General features: G+C 47.2%; 1 protein-coding gene across 1 annotated transcript in view; it reads left to right on the top strand.

Annotated features, from left to right (window-relative positions):
- The window catches only part of SPMIP7 (sperm microtubule inner protein 7), a 57,338-nt gene extending 47,824 nt beyond the window's left edge, over positions 1-9,514 (top strand). The window contains exons 8-9 of the mRNA XM_081799732.1: positions 2,692-2,799; positions 9,283-9,514. Coding sequence (XP_081655858.1) covers positions 2,692-2,799; positions 9,283-9,406 — 232 coding nt within the window. The 3' untranslated portion in view covers positions 9,407-9,514. The remainder of the gene's footprint in view (positions 1-2,691; positions 2,800-9,282) is intronic.
- The last annotated feature ends 8,134 nt before the right edge of the window (positions 9,515-17,648 follow it).

Raw genomic sequence — 17,648 nt, 5'->3', positions numbered from 1 at the left:
CCTTTGAAAAATCCCCATGAGTTATTCAGTGTGACATTTGGAAGCCACTGTCTGAATATCTTTTCGGCTGCTTGTGCTGGATAAACTTCACCTTCTCTACCTATCAGGCTCCTATTTTGTAAATTTCTCATTAAAATCTTAAATTCTTAAAATCTTGTGTTTCAACTACAATTAGTTGAGCCCCTACTAAGTGCTGAAGATTTGCTGGCTGCCTTCACATTCATTGAACCCCCTTCTACCCTGGATGAGCCTTGAAGAGGTGGATGGGTTTCTCTCCCTGCTGCAGGGGGACTGGGCTGGGGTCCAGAGGGCTTTCGTCCCTGGAGGAAGAACTCACAGTTGGTTAAGGGGCAAGTCAGGAGTGGAAGAGAGGCCCAGCTCCCCATGCAGTGGGCTTCCCTGCTCTCTCCCTACCTCATTTTCCTAGTCTCCCAAGATCCAATAAGGTGTACAACTTCTTCTGCAATTACCATTGATGCACGGTCCCTTCACTCTGTTAGCATCAGGTGTCCCTGTTTTGCTGCTTGGAAGCCGGTATATCATCACCTATAGTCACAGCAAGGCTATGACTTGTCACTTGCAAGACACAGATGGGGTTTATTAGTACAACTCCTGCCTGGTACATAATTTTTTCTCTAACATTCCAATACTAACAGATAACCATGCATGGAGGGACACCGAGGGACTGTGCCGCGATCCACATGTGGGGGGGGCATGGAGGGGCTGTGTCAGGAGCCCTTTCCATGCATAAAAGGATCCATGCATAAAGGTCTGTGCCACAATCCATGGTCCACGAGTGGGGAGCAGGGCACCAAGGGGCTGTGCCTTGATCCACGCCCGGGGATACACCGAAGGTCTGCGCCACGATCCATGTGCGGAGGGAACACCAAGGTCTGCGCTATAATCCACGATCCAGCACGGAGGGACACCAAGGGGCTGCCCCAGGAACAGGTACCTTTTCCCCACCAAAGGCGATCAGGCCTTGAGTTTGCTGTCTTTACCCCCTTGCGTGACTGAGGCAGTAAGGCTCTGAGAGATTCCACGTCTGTGGTGCAGTCCTGTGAGCTAATGAGCGGAGTCGTGGGGTTCGAATCGGAGCCCTGACCCTTGAGCCCACACCCACATCCCCACCCCACTCTCCTCCATCCGCCTCCTCACCTGCTGCTCTAAGAACCAACTCCCCTGAAGCCTCCTATTTCAAAACGTTCTCCTAAGGCAAATGGATCCTGGACGTTTTCTTTGGCTTATTGTGTGTGTGGGGTGGGGAAGGCCGCGGGTGCAAGCAAGAGACCCACAGAGGAACTGGTCGTTCGCCCTGGACAGAGGTTTCCTTGCTGCAGCTGTCATTGTATTGCATTTTGTCTGCGCATCCGTCTTGAACGAGGACCAGCGCCCGAGAAATATCACGCTCCCGAAGAAAAGGCCCAGGGATGGGAAGTGCCAACCACTGACTGAGCAGAAGTGGCAGCCCGTTGTCTTGGCCCTTTCCTCACTCCTGGTTTATGAACGATGGTGGCGGTCATCCTTGTCCCTCCCAAACACGTACGATGAGCTGAGGCTCTAGCACCCGCAGGATGCTAGCAGTTCAAGTCCACAAAGATCACGTACTAGCTGAGTGAGCATCAGGATTTGCACATAGTGGGTTCTTGCTCCTTGAAATACAGTTTAAATTCCCTACCATCCCTGGCTCCGGGGAGGCCACGGCCACAGGTTGTAAGCAGCACTGGGAACTGAGCCCACACAGCCTTGCCCCGGAGCTCAGCCCCACCTCTCCCTCAGCAAAGAATTCACTTCAAACATTTGTGTGCTATGAAGATGGCAAAAAGTATTAGTCAGGATACATATGCCTCTGAACTGCCTATTAAAATACTTCTTTGGAATATTTGCTTCCCTTTCTAGAGAGGGAGTTTATATCTACAGTGAAGAACCTCCCCCTATGTTCCCGTGCTGTCTTTCCTCCCCTCTCACTGGTGGGAGAAGGACAGGAAAGGCAGAAGAGTAAGTGGGGTTGCACTGAACAAGCCCATGCTTGTGTAAGTCTGTGAAATTTCAAGAAATTACGCGACATCAGGAATGCAGTACAACAATGGTGGTAAGAAAATATTATGTTAAAAACACTGTTATGTGGGTGCCTGGGTGGCTCAGTCGGGTAAGCGTCTGCTTTCAGCTCGGGTCATGATCTCAGGGTCCTGGGATCGAGCCCCACGTCAGGCTCCCTGCTCAGCGGGGAGTCTGCTTCTCCCTCTCCATCTGCCTGCCACTCCCCGTTGGTGCTCCCTCTCTTCCTCCCTCTCTCAATATCTTAAAAAAAGCCCACACAGTTGTGTGTCGACTAGGACTGGAGTCAGCATGACAGGGTCATGTGTGGAGGACGGCTCTGCGGTTCTGTAAAGAACCCGTGTCCTCCTTCACTAGGAAACAGCTTGGCGGTGAATCATGTATGTAAAATACCTGCAAATTCAAATAATAGGAAAAACATGGGCTGGAAATGAGTTTTTTCAGTCCTAGAGCAGAGCGGCTATGTGTGCATTTCTGAGTCACTGTGCCCCTGCCTCTACCCTTTCCTGTTTGCCAACCCGATTTCCAGAGTCGCCCTTTGTACTTTCATGTGTGGGTGCTGGTGACCCGAACTATTTCACAAATGCCTCTTTTCATCTCCTCTCTCCCCTCTCTTTTAACTCTTTCCTTCAGCTCTGCCAATATCCCAGGATACACCGGGAAGGTTCATTTCGCAGCCAGCCACCCGGCAAATTCTGATATTCCATCAACAACCCCATCACCAGACTCAGAAGTGCACCGGTAAGTCTGAGTCCTATTACTCAATGTGCTCAGATACACTGGAGGCAGGCGGGGGTCGGGGGAGGGATCGTCATTATGGTTATTCCATTAAAGAACAATTACATATGAAGAGTAAATTTACATCATTTTTAAAAATGGGGTGTCAAGTCCAAAAGACAGAAGCGTTCATCTTCCTGCTGTTGCTAAAGGAGCCTACGAAGATTCTTAAAGTGTGTTAGGTGAGCGACATCTTTACCTCTTGGACTTACAGCTTTGCACCCATAGCACGCTTCTGCGTGACCAGCAGAACACGGGTGGATGCTGGGAACCCATCGCATGAGCCACATATTTACTCCCTGTGAATCACCGCCTTAGTTTTCATGAGACAGCATTCTGTTGAAAGTCACATGTATTTTTAAACACCATTTTACGAATCGAAAGCAGGAGATCTCAGATGGAAGGCTCTTGTGGACTCCGTTATTTGGAGCTGCCAGAGAGAAGCAACGCATTATTGTTCATTATAACTCAAATCTGAAAATGTTTGATGGAGGTCCTGGGTTTGCAAATAACATGACACAGTCTTGAAAATGCAAATGCGGTCTTAAAGGGGTCCAGTTGCTGGTTCCTGCAAATAAATAAACTATCCCGGGAGGTCCCTGTGCGTCTTGGAGGAGGAGGGAGGTGGTTCTCCCCCAAAGGGTGCCTTTGCTCCTTTTGGTAGAGAATCCATTCATTTATCCAACATTTATTGAGCATCCACTCTGGGCCAGGCACCATTCAAGGCCCTGAGCACACGTGATTCCGGCTCTCAGGAGCTTACGTTCTGGTGTGACAGACAGCACAAAAGCACACAAGTAATTGAAGAAATAAAATGATTTGAGAGAGTGCTATGTGCTGCCAAGGAGAAAAGGTGGGGAGGTGTAGTAGGTAGGGCCTGGACAGGGTGCTGAGTTAGCTTGGCAGTCCGGGAGGGCTTTCTGAGGAGGTGACCTTCAGGCAGAGTCCAAGCCATCCCACTGGATTTCTTACATGTTCTGAAAGGGGGCAACTGGGGAGAGCCTCGTGGGCCCTAGTGGTCAGTTCATACGGGCTATTTATTCTCTCGTTCACTCACGCCTTTACTGGTTCATTTGTATGTGCTTTCACTGGGTCAACCAAGTTCGTGGTTCTCCAGGAATTCACAAGAACTAGACCCAGTTTGCAAGGAGCTCAGAGTCTAGCCGTGAGCAAGAAACACACAACCATAGTAGAGGATGACGCATGTCACCCTAATACTGTCATTCACATGGGTGAGCGCTTCGTCTACACCAGGCTATCCAAGTGCTTTGTACTTACCAAGTCATCTCACCAACCCAGAAACCCTGTGAGGGCTATGCTCTTGTTTCCCCATTTTACAGATCAGGACAGTGAGGCAAACAGAAGATTTCAGGGGATCCGCATGAATCCATGTGGGGGGCACTAAGGAAGGCTTCGCAGAGGAAGGGGTTCATGCCGTGACCCTTGGTCTCATAGATATCTGCGGGCCAGGCTGTGTGTGGAAGGGCTGGCTTATTCCAGGGATCCCACATGTGAAGCCCCTCACCACACAACCATGGAACCATAAGAGGGCCGTGTGGGGCACCCAGATCATTGCACACCCTGTATGCAGGACCTAGTTCCTCAGGCAGTGACTGGGCACAGGGAAGTGCCTGCTGACAGAGGGCTTCATCAACTGATCTAAATTCTGGGTTTGCTGATTGCTTAGAACCTCTGGGTCACCTGATAAGAAACATTTTAAAGGAGGACATTGGCTTTCAAGGCTACTATTTTGCATTCAATCAGTTTTCTCTCAGGACACATTTTCCAAAGTCACAGATCCATTTGCAAAGGCAGGACTGATGGAAATTTAGACAATTAATGGATTTTATTTCACTGATGGGCCTAAAGAAACAATTGCAAAATTAAATGCATTCTGATGTCTGTTGTTTAGACGTAGTGTCCACAAAGATGGAATCATACACTGTGTCTGGGTGGATAATGACAGGGGACAGACCCAGTTATGTCTTCCCAGGGCAAATGTGAACATTCCTGATCCCTTGCCTTCTTCCTTCATGATCCGTCTTCTCTCCCCATACATCTCAGACCAGAGCTCTGATACCTGGTGGGTCTAGCACGTTTCCCCGGCCACGTGATCTAGCAGTTCCATGTTCTACTATATTTCAAAGAAATCTGTATTTCCAAGTGGAAAACCATCCTTCACTGTTACTGAACTGTTACTAATGCTATAATGTTCCTACTGCTGTTCCTGCTGTTCCTAATGTTGCTACTGCTGTTCCTGCTGTTCCTGCTATTCCTAATGTCCCTGGTGCTCTTCCTGCTGTTCCTAATGTTCCTGGTGTTCTTCCTGCTGTTCTGCTGTTCCTACTGCTGTTCCTGCTGTTCCTAATGTTGCTGGTGCTGTTCCTAATGTTCCTACTGCTGTTCCTGCTGTTCCTAATGTTCCTGGTGCTGTTCCTGCTATTCCTGCTGTTCCTACTGCTGTTCCTGCTGTTCCTAATGTTCCTGGTGCTGTTCCCGCTGTTCCTAATGTTCCTACTGCTGCTCCTGCTATTCCTACTGCTGTTCCTGCTGTTCCTAATGTTGCTACTGCTGTTTCTGCTGTTCCCGCCGTTCCTAATGTTCCTACTGCTGTTCCTGCTGTTCCTAACATTCCTGGTGCTGTTCCCGCCGTTCCTAATGTTCCTACTGCTGTTCCTGCTGTTCCTAATGTTCCTGGTGCTGTTCCTGCCATTCCTAATGTTCCTACTGCTGTTCCTGCTGTTCCTAATGTCCCTGGTGCTGTTCCCGCCATTCCTAATATTCCTCGTGCTGTTCCTGCTGTTCCTAATGTTCCTACTGCTGTTCCTGCTGTTCCTACTGCTGTTCCTGCTGTTCCTGCTGTCCCTAATATTCCTGGTGCTGTTCCTGCTGTTCCTAATGTTCCTGGTGCTGTTCCCGCTGTACCTCCTGCTGTTCCTGCAGTTCCTAGTGTTCCTGGTGCTGTTCCTGCAGTTCCTAGTGTTCCTGGTGCTGTTCCCGCTGTTCCTAATGTTCCTGGTGCTGTTCCTGCTGTTCCTAATGTTCCTACTGCTGTTCCTGCAGTTCCTGCTGTTCCTGCAGTTCCTAGTGTTCCTGGTGCTGTTCCTAATGTTGCTGGTGCTGTTCCTGCTGTTCCTAGTGTTCCTGGTGCTGTTCCTGCTGTTCCTAATGTTGCTACTGCTGTTCCTGCTGTTCCTACTGCTGTTCCTGCTGTCCCTAATGTTCCTGGTGCTGTTCTCGCTGTTCCTAATGTTCCTGGTGCTGTTCCTGCTGTTCTTAATGTTCCTGGTGCTGTTCCTGCTGTTCCTCCTGCTGTTCCTGCAGTTCCTAGTGTTCCTGGTGCTGTTCCTGCAGTTCCTAGTGTTCCTGGTGCTGTTCCCGCTGTTCCTAGTGTTCCTGGTGCTGTTCCTGCTGTTCCTAATGTTCCTACTGCTGTTCCTGCAGTTCCTGCTGTTCCTGCAGTTCCTAGTGTTCCTGGTGCTGTTCCTAATGTTGCTGGTGCTGTTCCTGCTGTTCCTAGTGTTCCTGGTGCTGTTCCTGCTGTTCCTAATGTTGCTACTGCTGTTCCTACTGCTGTTCCTGCTGTCCCTAATGTTCCTGGTGCTGTTCCTGCTGTTCCTAATGTTCCTACTGCTGTTCCTGCAGTTCCTGCTGTTCCTGCAGTTCCTAGTGTTCCTGGTGCTGTTCCTAATGTTGCTGGTGCTGTTCCTGCTGTTCCTAGTGTTCCTGGTGCTGTTCCTGCTGTTCCTAATGTTCCTACTGCTGTTCCTGCAGTTCCTGCTGTCCCTAATGTTGCTGGTGCTGTTCCCACTGTTCCTAATGTTCCTGGTGCTGTTCCTGCTGTTCCTAATGTTGCTGGTGCTGTTCCTGCTGTTCCTAATGTTGCTACTGCTGTTCCTGCTGTTCCTACTGCTGTTCCTGCTGTTCCTAATGTTCCTGGTGCTGTTCTCGCTGTTCCTAATGTTCCTGGTGCTGTTCCCGCTGTTCTTAATGTTCCTGGTGCTGTTCCCGCTGTTCTTAATGTTCCTGGTGCTGTTCCTGCTGTTCCTCCTGTTCCTACTGCTCCTAATGTTGCTACTGCTGTTCCTACTGCTGTTCCCGCTGTTCCTAATGTTCCTACTGCTGTTACTTCCTGGGAAAAGGACTCGAGCCTTTTGGCCACACCCTCAAGCTCAGGTTTAGGCCCATTGCTGACCTCTGGTGAGCCCCACACTCGCCATCCCCCCACACTGCACACAGCTCTGTCATTTTGTCTCAGGGTGGGGACTGAGGACCCTCTGCGGTGGCTTCTCTGGGGTTCTTATTCTTGGGGTACACATAGGCTCTGGAGACAGATGGTGGCAGCAACCTGAGGGTCACTCACAAGGAAGCGACCGAGCTCTGTTGGGCCGGGTGTCCGGACCCCTATCCCTGTGCCCGCTCCTAACGGCGGCGCCCAACAGACCCTGGGGCTTGGCAGCGAGAAAACACAGTGGGGCGGTCAGACTTTAAAAAGCTCTCTCTAGGGCGCCTGGGTGGCTCAGTTGGTTGAGCGACTGCCTTCGGCTCGGGTCGTGATCCTGGAGTCCCGGGATCGAGTCCCGCATCAGGCTCCCCGCTCGGCAGGGAGTCTGCTTCTCCCTCTGACCCTCCTCCCTCTCGTGCTCTCTGTCTCTCATTCTCTCTGTCTCAAATAAATAAATAAATAAATAAATAAAATCTTTAAAAAGCTCTCTCTAACACGAGGAGGCCCCCTGGCCCTTGAGATCAGAGAACATCGGGCCTTTGAGATTCTCCTTCATGAAGCATCAGCTCTCAATTTTTGTGACACTATATTTAATGTATTTTTGCTGAAAATTCCCTGTGAAAGTGGGAGTCAAGGTCTCTCTCTGATGAGTATCATGAGAACTTAGTGAGCTGACTTCCTCCTGATGGTGTCTGACTGATCTGCTGCGTTTTTCCTGTTGTTTCTGAGAGGCGCTCCTGAGCCCAGGCTCTGGTATTCTGGTAAGCCCCGGTGCGAGGGGCTCACACTGCCCCGGGGGGCCATGCGGGCTGCTTGTGCCTGCAGCCCATCTCCAAGTGTTCTGGTGGGTTCTCCCCTTCCTGCCCCCAACATTAGAATCTCTCTTCCCACCACTGCTTCTGTCTCCTTTCCCCCCAAAGAGGAGGTCTTGCTCTTCCAAAAGTTCATCCCTCCGTCTGAGCACTGGATCCTCTTCAACCCTGCTCCCTCCCTCTTGCTTGGGAAGAAACCTGGCCGCCTCCCACCCCAGCCACCTCCCTGCTGTAGAAATTAAAGGTGTCCCCTTTGAGCAGCCATCCCTTTGTCTGCCCTCCTCCCTCTCACTCCTAAGCTTCTTTCAGAGGCAAACATCCCTTCCCCTGTCTGCCTCCATGCCCTCCCAGCCCACTCTCCGTCAACCTCTCGCAGTCTGCATTCTGACATTGCCAATCAACAGTGCTCCTGCCCACCAGATGTAGGCTGGTAAGACCACCAGGGGAGGCTGAACACTGAAGACCGTTGATGCCCCTTCGTGCAGAGGGTGGGCTGGTGCATTTGCCGTGGATCTTTGTGCCTGGGAGGTTGCAGTAGTCTGGGATTAAGGAGTTAAGGCCTTGAATGTCAATGCCAAGGGGTTGTGGTCCATGTGGTCCCGGCAACACGTTTTGAGCAAGGTGTACAAAACACCACCTGTGCCTAAGATTGATATTGAGATGAGACACAGAATAGCAAGGAAAGAGATTAGTGGATGAGATTGAAGTGAGGGGCAGGGGTGGAGGAGGTGGGGGAGACCGATGTTGTTAATCTCCCATTTGGAGAGCGAGAGAATGCACATGGGGGTTTCTCCTCATTCCTGTTTCCAGGACAGTCCGGAGTTTCCTGTGCATTCCTTCACACCAGAACGCCACCTGAACAGAAGCTTGAGTTTGTACTTCAACAGATGTTTTCCACCACACAATAAAATATTCTGACATCATGATAATCATAGCATTAAAAAGGTGCACCTGGGTGGCCCAGTCAGTTAAGTGTCTGCCTTCGGCTCAGGTTGTGATCCTGGGGTCCTGGGATCGAGTCCTCCACCTTTCTGGGCCCCTTGCCCCAGGCTTGCCAGTATAGGGACTTTGTGTTGTAACGTTTGAGTACCTCCTTTTAACTACATTTTCTATTCTATCTATTCTTAGCACCTACTGTAACTCTAGGCACAGAGTAGATTTTCAGTCAATGAAACCGATTACAGTATAATGCATGTAATGCAATAAATGAGACTCAATGCAAATAAAAGAAATAAATGAAACAATGCACACAAGGATTAATCATTCCCAGTCTCTCTGTTATCTGCTCTCCTGACCCTCATTCACTCTCCTGAACATGTGTATTGTTAGTTGGAAAACAGATGAGGTTATGTATTTTTATGTATATTTTATGGGTCATTTTTTTCTTTTATTTCTCCACCCCCTTTATAGCATCTTACGGAAAGAAATGGAAGTTGATGTCTTCCGTCACCAGGCACCGCTGTCTCGAATGGTCACAACTGTAAAACCCTACAATCCTTTCAATAAGAAGCATCAGGGAACTGTAGGATACTGATGAAGGCCTGCCCTCCAAGTGGGACTCATAAACCTCAGCCCTGGGGAGGCACTGCATATGGTGCAATGGGGAAATAAAAGACCCAGGCATGTTCTGGGTGTGTCTGTAGAGGTCGGATGAGGTCTGCAGCTCTTTTCTGCCTTAGGCAGAGTATCCTGGACCCCAACCTCAGTCACTCGCCTGACCCGGCCCTGGAGAGCCACTATTCCCTGATGGCAGCCAAGATTTTCTGGAAGTCATCAGTAGCAGCCATTGTATTTCCAGAAGATTCCTCTTTAGAGTTGGAATGCCAGGTCTACCTAGAGGTTTCATGTCTTGGCCATGTTAATGAAGTGATTATAACTGCAGAGGGTAGATCGTAGATTTTGTGACCACAGACTATCCAATCAAAACCCCATATGTTCTTAATGGGAAGACTGAGTGGCTGAGAGAGAAAGTGGTGGTGTTCTTTTCAGATATGGTGTCACACAAGGACAACATCTATGATAATGAAGGACAAAATCATCCCTTGCCTGGCTGTAATATTTCTCTTTCAGAAAAAGAAGCATCCCCAGGCTCCATGAGGCTCAAGGGGCAGTTGTGACCAGTCACGTCCGCTTTAGCATCCGTGTGTGGCCCACCTGGGCCTTGGCGAAACACAGCACCAGCTCCAGAATCACTCAAGAGTGAACGTAGGCTGTGCGGGATCCCTCTGGCCCTGCAAATGTAGTTTTAGTTATACACATGAAGTTTATTTCTATTTGTGTACACGTATCTATAGATCCTGTCAGAGTTTACAGGTGCTTTCACAAACCTTAGCTCATTTGATCCTGCAAACCCATAGCAAGCATTTCACAGGTACCTTGCTACTTTATGAACAGCCAAAGGCAAGGAGAAGTGAAGTATTTATCTCAGGTCATGCTACTAATAATTAGTAGGCTTAGAACTAGAACCCAGGCTTTCCAAATTTAGATACCGTGCCTCCATTTCTCTACAGATTGGATAACAGAAATGGACAAAAGACAAAAAAAAAAAATTCTTCCTATGTTCCTAGACTTTTTAGAAGTATTTCTCAGTGTCTTTCTCCTGCTTTCTTCTCCCAAGAGGTTCTGAATGAGATAGTGATCCTACAGAACTTCAAGCAAATGTGTAAGCCCTGCTTATCCCTTCGAAAGGCAAAATCAGCTATGTTTGTTTGGGGATTGGGTACTGCCTCAGTTGACAGCCATAGATCTGGATGTTGGCTCTTCGGACCCTCTCTAGGAGCTGCCTCTCTGCCAGAAAGAACAGGAAGACACGTGCCCATTCATCCTGGGAAGCTTGACTTGCCTTCACGGAAAAGGAATGGCTTCACCTGAACCCAATCTTGTAGCTTAATTATTTTCAGAACAAGCAATTCTGTTAAAAAAAATAAAACTCAGACCATAACAAAAATCTTCATCTCTGGAAGATTCTCACCCAAACACAAACGGGAAGGATTAGCCCTGTCCAGGAAGTAGATTAATGCAGGTTCCAGAGATTACATTTTGTGGTAAACATCCCTGGCAGGCCACTTTGTCAGGAGGTGTTACTGCTCAAGATCAGAGGCACCTGCTTATTGTTCTGGGCCTTTCTGTGGTAGAGCTCTAGTAGCACCTGATCTTGACATTCTGCAGCCTAAGATAATTATTTCCATCCTCGATAGTGCAGGTAACTGGACACCTCTCAAAGCTGAGGTGAGCACCTTCACAGCTGCTTCTAGAAGAATGCTGGCTTTGCGTGCAGCATCCCCAGGCCACGTCCAGCAGAAGAAAGGTGGTAGCTCTCCATTTGCACCATAACTAGTTCTGACTTGTTTCCTGTGAAGAGAAAAGCAAATCCTGCTCACCACGATCTCGAATCCAAGGCCAACATAGAAGTACCAACCCAGTTGTATTATTCGGGTTTCCTTGGTTAGCAGTTCAGATGAAAATTGTAAAAATCAAGGAAGACCGCCTGAGGGAAATGCAACTGCTCTTCAAGATCTGAAGTCTGCTCTTGGGTCATTCTGATGCACTGGGAGCCGACATATCTGTGCCTCCTTGAATTAGCCACTTGCCCGTTGCCTTCTCTCCCCAGAGCATGGGCTGCCTACAGCTTTACTCTCTGGGCTTTTATTTATCCCTAGGGATGACCCAAATGCAGAGAACCTCTGCAGTTTCCATAAAACTTAGGTGGAAAATAGTGTTCGAAAGTCTTAGAGTTCGCCCGTAAGAGAAAATGCAAGCCAATAAGCTTATTCTAGAAGATAAGGATATTACAATGTAATATTGTAAATATGTTACTCAAACTCAATAATATGAAAGTATGATACTCCTGACAGAGAAGAGGAAATCTAGAAATAAACAGATAAAGAAATTATGTCAAACCCCAGAGTACAAGTTAGATTTGTTTCAATAGATGATACAGAAACAACTGTTTGGAAACAAAACAGAAAAATACATCCAGGTCTCTCCCATAAATCAAAAGGAATAGAGCTTTAAGTGGATAACTGACAGCCTAAGTCAGGTTACCTGGAAATTCAGGAGAATTGGTTTATTAGGTGGGGGAAAATTTTTCCTGATGCACCCAAAGCCAGAAATTATGAAGAAAAAAATTAACTACTTTAACTTAAAAAATACCACCAAAATTTTTTAAAGAAAAACCTGTTGGCAAAATATGTCAGACAAAAATTCATATCCTCACTCTAAAGACAGTCCATGATGAGAAAAAAAAAAAAAAAGATTACACCAATAGAAACAAGGCAAAGGATATTTTTTTTTTTTAAAGATTTTATTTATTTATTTGACAGAGAGAGGTAGAGGCACAGCGAGAGAGGGAACACAAGCAGGGGGAGTAGGAAAGAGAGAAGCAGGCTTCCCACCGAGCAGGGAGCCCGATGTGGGGCTCGATCCCAGGACCCCGGGATCACGACCGGAGCTGAAGGCAGTCGCTTAACCAACTGAGCCACCCAGGTGCCCCAACAAGGCAAAGGATATTAATAAATACACTCAAAAGTAAGAAATATAAGTGGCCAAAGACCAGATGATATATTGACACCTGAGGAGTATTAGAGACATGACTGTTGTATTTCATGTTCCACCTGCTGATCGGTGCTGGTAAGAAAAGATCCACAGCTTTGTTTTCCAGGAGTAGGACCTGACACTGTTAACACCTTTCCAGAGGGCAGTTGGCACTGTTTCCAGAACTTTTCCAGGTGGCAAAGGTTCAAACTTAGTAATTTTACTTTTAGGATTTTGTCAAGCAAAGGATTACACCAGTGAGCAAATGCGTTTATATAAAGAAACTGAAGGTACGACAATTTATGACAGAAAAATTAGAAACAACTTAATGCCCATTGAGAGAAAATTTAATAAATTGCAGTACATGAATATACTAAATACAATATATGTGTTAAAAAGACAACGGAGGTCTCTATTATCACGGAAAGATGTACATGCAATTATTGGTAAGTGTAAAAAGCAGATTTTTACAACAGTATGTATTTAATTATCCTATTTTAATTTTAAATGGGTATACACAGAATAATGTGGGGAGATATAAAACACGTTAAGGGTAATTGCATATTTTACTGTTACAGTGACATGTATTTCTTTAAAATTGGAAAACTTGAAAAGTTATAAAAAGCCAATATCCGTAAACTATCAGATTTTGTTTTTCAGATTTTTTTTCTCCTTTAATGAATTCAGTGCCAAGGAAACATTTGCCCCTCCTGAAGAACTGCTGTGTGAGTGTGAGAATTATGTAAGCCACCCACCTCAATCTTTTCTAAAATTCGGTGGTTTGTAATATAGATAGGTGTAAAATTACATGGTTGCCCCAAGTGGAAAATGTTAAAATGGAAAGTGCTTCCATTTTCACATGCCTGCCAGGAAGGTCAAGGCTGAATTAAATCAGTACATGAACTTAGAGATGCTAACAAACTTGATTCAGGGTTCCACATTCAAAACCGATACCCAACGGAGCCTCTTGAGTCATTCTGGGAAGTGGCATGTCTGAGAACCACTTGTTCTCTACCTGCTTTTTCTCCTTTCCACATAGTTTCAGATTTTTCTGTTTCGATTTTAAGATCCTTGTGATAGGAGATGCCCAACTGGTGGGGGAAACCAGTAGGTCACAGATCACATTAGAAATGTTGAACGTGTTTCTTGTTAGTGTTTCACGCACCAGATGGAGCGCTGACCCGCAGTAGGGAAAAACCCAAGCCTGGACAGTATAGGGCAAATGGGGTGGGTCTTCGTGGTCGGTCACCCTCCCGCCCTGAAGGTGTCGCCAGAAGCAGGTGGTTGGGGGTAGAGGCGCCAGAGATCCGGTAGCAGGAACAACCTGACCACCCGGGACCATGTTCTAATAAATGAGAATTTTCTAAATTACACCCACTCGTTCCACGAAACCCAGGCAGACTGGATTATTTTCATCTCTAGGAATCATGGCGTTCTGCATTACAGTCTATAAACTGCTAAAGAAGAAACATGCCAAATAGCTACAATTAACTGAGGAAAATATATAGCTTCAGGATCAATTTTTTAAAATATCTGCTTTGAAGGTGGTGTTTTCTTTCTCATGGCCAATCTCGTGTAACCCCCAGGAGGCAAGGAGGCATTCTGGCTAGGAGCAGGGGTTTCAGAGTCGCTCTGAATGGGCTCCAAGTCTCCAGGTTCACTGCTTCACTGCTCTGAGCCGCAGCTTCTGGGAGAAAAATAACACTGGCCTGATAGAATGATGGAAATGATGGTGTGATTACAATTATAAACACAGGCATAACAGTAGCCCCGAGAGTACGCAGAATCTCATTACCTGACATAACATGTGAAGGTGATCCACACTCTTCCCGGGCGTGCTCAGTCCTTCAACAAGTACCCCAAGACACAGCAATGTGCACCAGGCCTGCAGTCAGGAGCCCATGGGGTCCTCGCCAATATTGTGGGGTCTGGGTCAACAAGCCAACGGGAGCAGTCGATAAAGTCATTAAACACTGATTGCACTGAGGAGGCTACGGAGAGTACCGGCATGGATAATCTTTCATACAAATGCACAAATTAAATCCCTCGTGTGGTCAATGGAATGATTTTGTTTCAAAACATTATGCTGCATTAAAAAAATATGCAGCATTTTTCAAAATAAAGAATATGACTTCCTATCGTAAGAGGGGTGTACTTCTGCGCACACACACACACATACGTTTAAGGAATGATTCGGTAGAATTAATTCTGTATCTTTACCATAAAAGACCTTGGTTTACCCAAATTCATAATCCTTCTGAAAAGGGGAATTATTTCATTACATTGGGGTGCGGAAACAGCAACTGCTAATCTGTAAGGCGCTGGGCATCTAGTAGGCATACCTGAAGAACCCAAATCGGCATGTTGGGTAAATACCGCCCCCCCCCCCCAGAATTTACTGGTTTAGGGCCACTCGTCTATGCTCAGTTAGGTAAGACAACAAAGGCAACAAAAGTCTTCTTTATAAACCTGCATAAGAAGCCAAGTGTTCTGATCCGGGCCCCACAGTCTCAGGGCTTTCTCTCCGAATGGTATTCAGATGCTCTACTGCAGTTCTCTCAAAGCACTTGTGTGTGCTGATGGTGGTTGGTTTTGAACGCACTCACAAGGGCTGTTATCAGAGCACTTCCCATCCCTTAAACCTAGTTCCTCATACATGGGCGAACACCGACATCGAAAGGTCGCGCTGCCTGCTCATCACACCTGCTGATCATGATGCACAGGAAGATCTCCTGAGTGCCACCCCCACACACAGTCACCCAGAGTAGGTTTCCAGGGCAAACCCCACTGGTTCTACCTTGTGAACGGTAAACAAAAGCAGCTTTACTTCCTTGCTTTCACAGTTTGGACATAAAGCGATAAAGTGTCAGTAGAAATCTATTTTTCCAGTGTTGGCAGTCCGTTTTTATGTGCCTGTTGTGGGCAGAGCCACGAGATACAACATAGAGGAGACTTGGCAATGTAGTGGGGAGGACAGAGGGGCAGGTGCAGGGTCCTTGGGTAGTAGGGTCCTTGGCAGGGAGAGTCCAGGGGATCTGTATGAAGGATTGAGGTGGAGTGGGATGGTCCGGTTCCAAGGCCAGCCCTGGGCCCCCAGGTGGGATTGTGAGCTTCGGGGCAGGTCAAAGCAGAGTCAAGGGAAACCCCAGTCAGAGAGACTGGGAAGAGGAGGTCCTGGAATCATGTGGTCTAATTTTTGCAGGTCAGAGTGTCCAAACCCAAATTGGCATGTTGGGTAAATACCCACCCCCTCCCCCCCAGCATTTACTGGTTTAGGGCCACTCGTCTATGCTCAATTAGGTAAGATGACAAAGGAACAAAAGTCTTCCCTGATAGGGTCCCTACATGGTCGCATTTTCAGCCAGGTGTCTTGTGTGTCCTTCGTGAGATGGCGCTGAGACCACTGTGAGCAATTGCAGATGCCGCATTCAAACACTGAAGCAAGACAAAAATGGCAAGATCACAGCCGCTTTAGATGCTGGGGAGGATGTAGGCTGGTTTCTAAGGGAACATTGGCCCTTCTGTCCTCTCTGTTCACCATGACTCTGGGTGGTGTGGCCTCTACTCGGGCTCAGCTCTTGGGGCTTCTGTCCACCTTACACTGAACTCTGTACACAACATGGACATGGTGGGAGAAAACACTGGCACTCAGCCACTTGGACCCACCAAAGAGGAGGCTCATGGCTTCAAAATAAATCCAGGTCTTGAGGGCAGGTTTGGCCTACAAGGTACTAACCACCATGACCAACACCAATGCCAATGGAGGGGCATTCAGCCTCATAGCTGGTGACATGCTCCATGGCAATGCAGCTGCCCGACACTCTCACAGATGGCTTTCTGCTCTCACATTTATTGTCATCATCATCAGATACAGACTAAATGTGTAATCAAGTAAATTACCTAAGATATAGTATGGAACTTAAAAGTATATAAAACGCTACCGCATATCCAGAAGATGAATCTCAATCCATGTCTGATAATATTAGTATCCATCTGTCTATCTATCTATCCATCCAACCGTTTATCTATTTATCTATCTATCTCTCTGTCTGTCCATCCATCAATCATCCGTCCATCCATCCATCATCCATCCATCCATCCATCCATCCTTCTATTTGTTCATCTATCTGTCTGTCCATCCGTCTGTCCATCCATCTATCCATCCATCTGTCCATCTCTCTGTTCATCTATCTATCTATCCGTCCATCCATCCATCTACCCATCCATCTGTCCATCTATCTATCTGCCTACCTACCTACCTACCTATCCATCCAGCCATTCATGTATCTACAATTATTCTACTTCAACCTTACAAGTCTTCTTGACTTTCTCTTTCCTTTAGGAAAAGACTTATCTCTCCTAATTTGCTCATCAAACTAGGGTCAGTAATAGGTATTTTAAATTATTGGTTTTCTTGGTTTTGTTATTTAAAAGACTATGTCTCAACTGCCATCCAGTAAAGGTCACAGAAATATTAATATACTTCTAAAACAGAGGACCAAAAGGCTCAGCTCTCAGCACAAGTTAAAGTGTGGTGTTGCAAATTGCAGAAAATCAGTGGCCTGTATCTCTCCAAGAATTATTTCATAATGAATTTACCAGTTGAGAAATAAAAGGACCTCTCTGGAGTCAGCCTTATACATAAAGCAGTGAAATATACACAGAGACTGTGGATTTTCAAGGAGACCTCCTGAGAACAAGGGGACAGGTGAGTGATGTCCACATGCCCTGGGCAGGGATGGGAAGGACCCGAATGATCTGGACCTCAGTCATGGCTCAGGGCAACAGTACAAACTCATTTCTTAAAGGAGTGTGTGAGGAGGAAAAACCTGCAGGGTACATGGTGGGATAGCAGGTGTGGGGTGTGCCCTGCTCCCTATGTTCCTGAGGGATAGTCCGGTGGAAACATCCCCCACATGTGATTCCTGTTGGCAGACACAGATAGAGCTCCATATCACCCAGGGAGTTCTGGCTGCTGCCTGTTTGGGTAGCTCTGATCTTTTGTGCAGTGAAGTCAGCTCTTGGCTCCACAGACCAGTGGAGGAGCCCTCCAGTCCTCTAATTGGAGCCTGGCTTCTGTAAAGGTCAGTGTGTGGGGCTGTGCCATGCCCCAAAATGGTGGCTGGACAACCACATCCTGTGTAGGGTGGGTGCTGGGCTGCCCCTGGAGAAGGCTCCCAAAAGCTCAGACATGGAGATCATCATACCAGGGAGATGAGAGCTCCTGGTAATTCTCCAAAGCA

This window comes from Leptonychotes weddellii, chromosome 12 (assembly GCF_054177405.1).
Source record: "Leptonychotes weddellii isolate Sample4059 chromosome 12, ASM5417740v2, whole genome shotgun sequence".
Taxonomy (NCBI): Eukaryota; Metazoa; Chordata; class Mammalia; order Carnivora; family Phocidae; genus Leptonychotes; species Leptonychotes weddellii.
The sequence above is the reverse complement of the archived record's forward strand: the minus strand, read 5'-3'. Positions and strand labels throughout refer to the sequence as shown.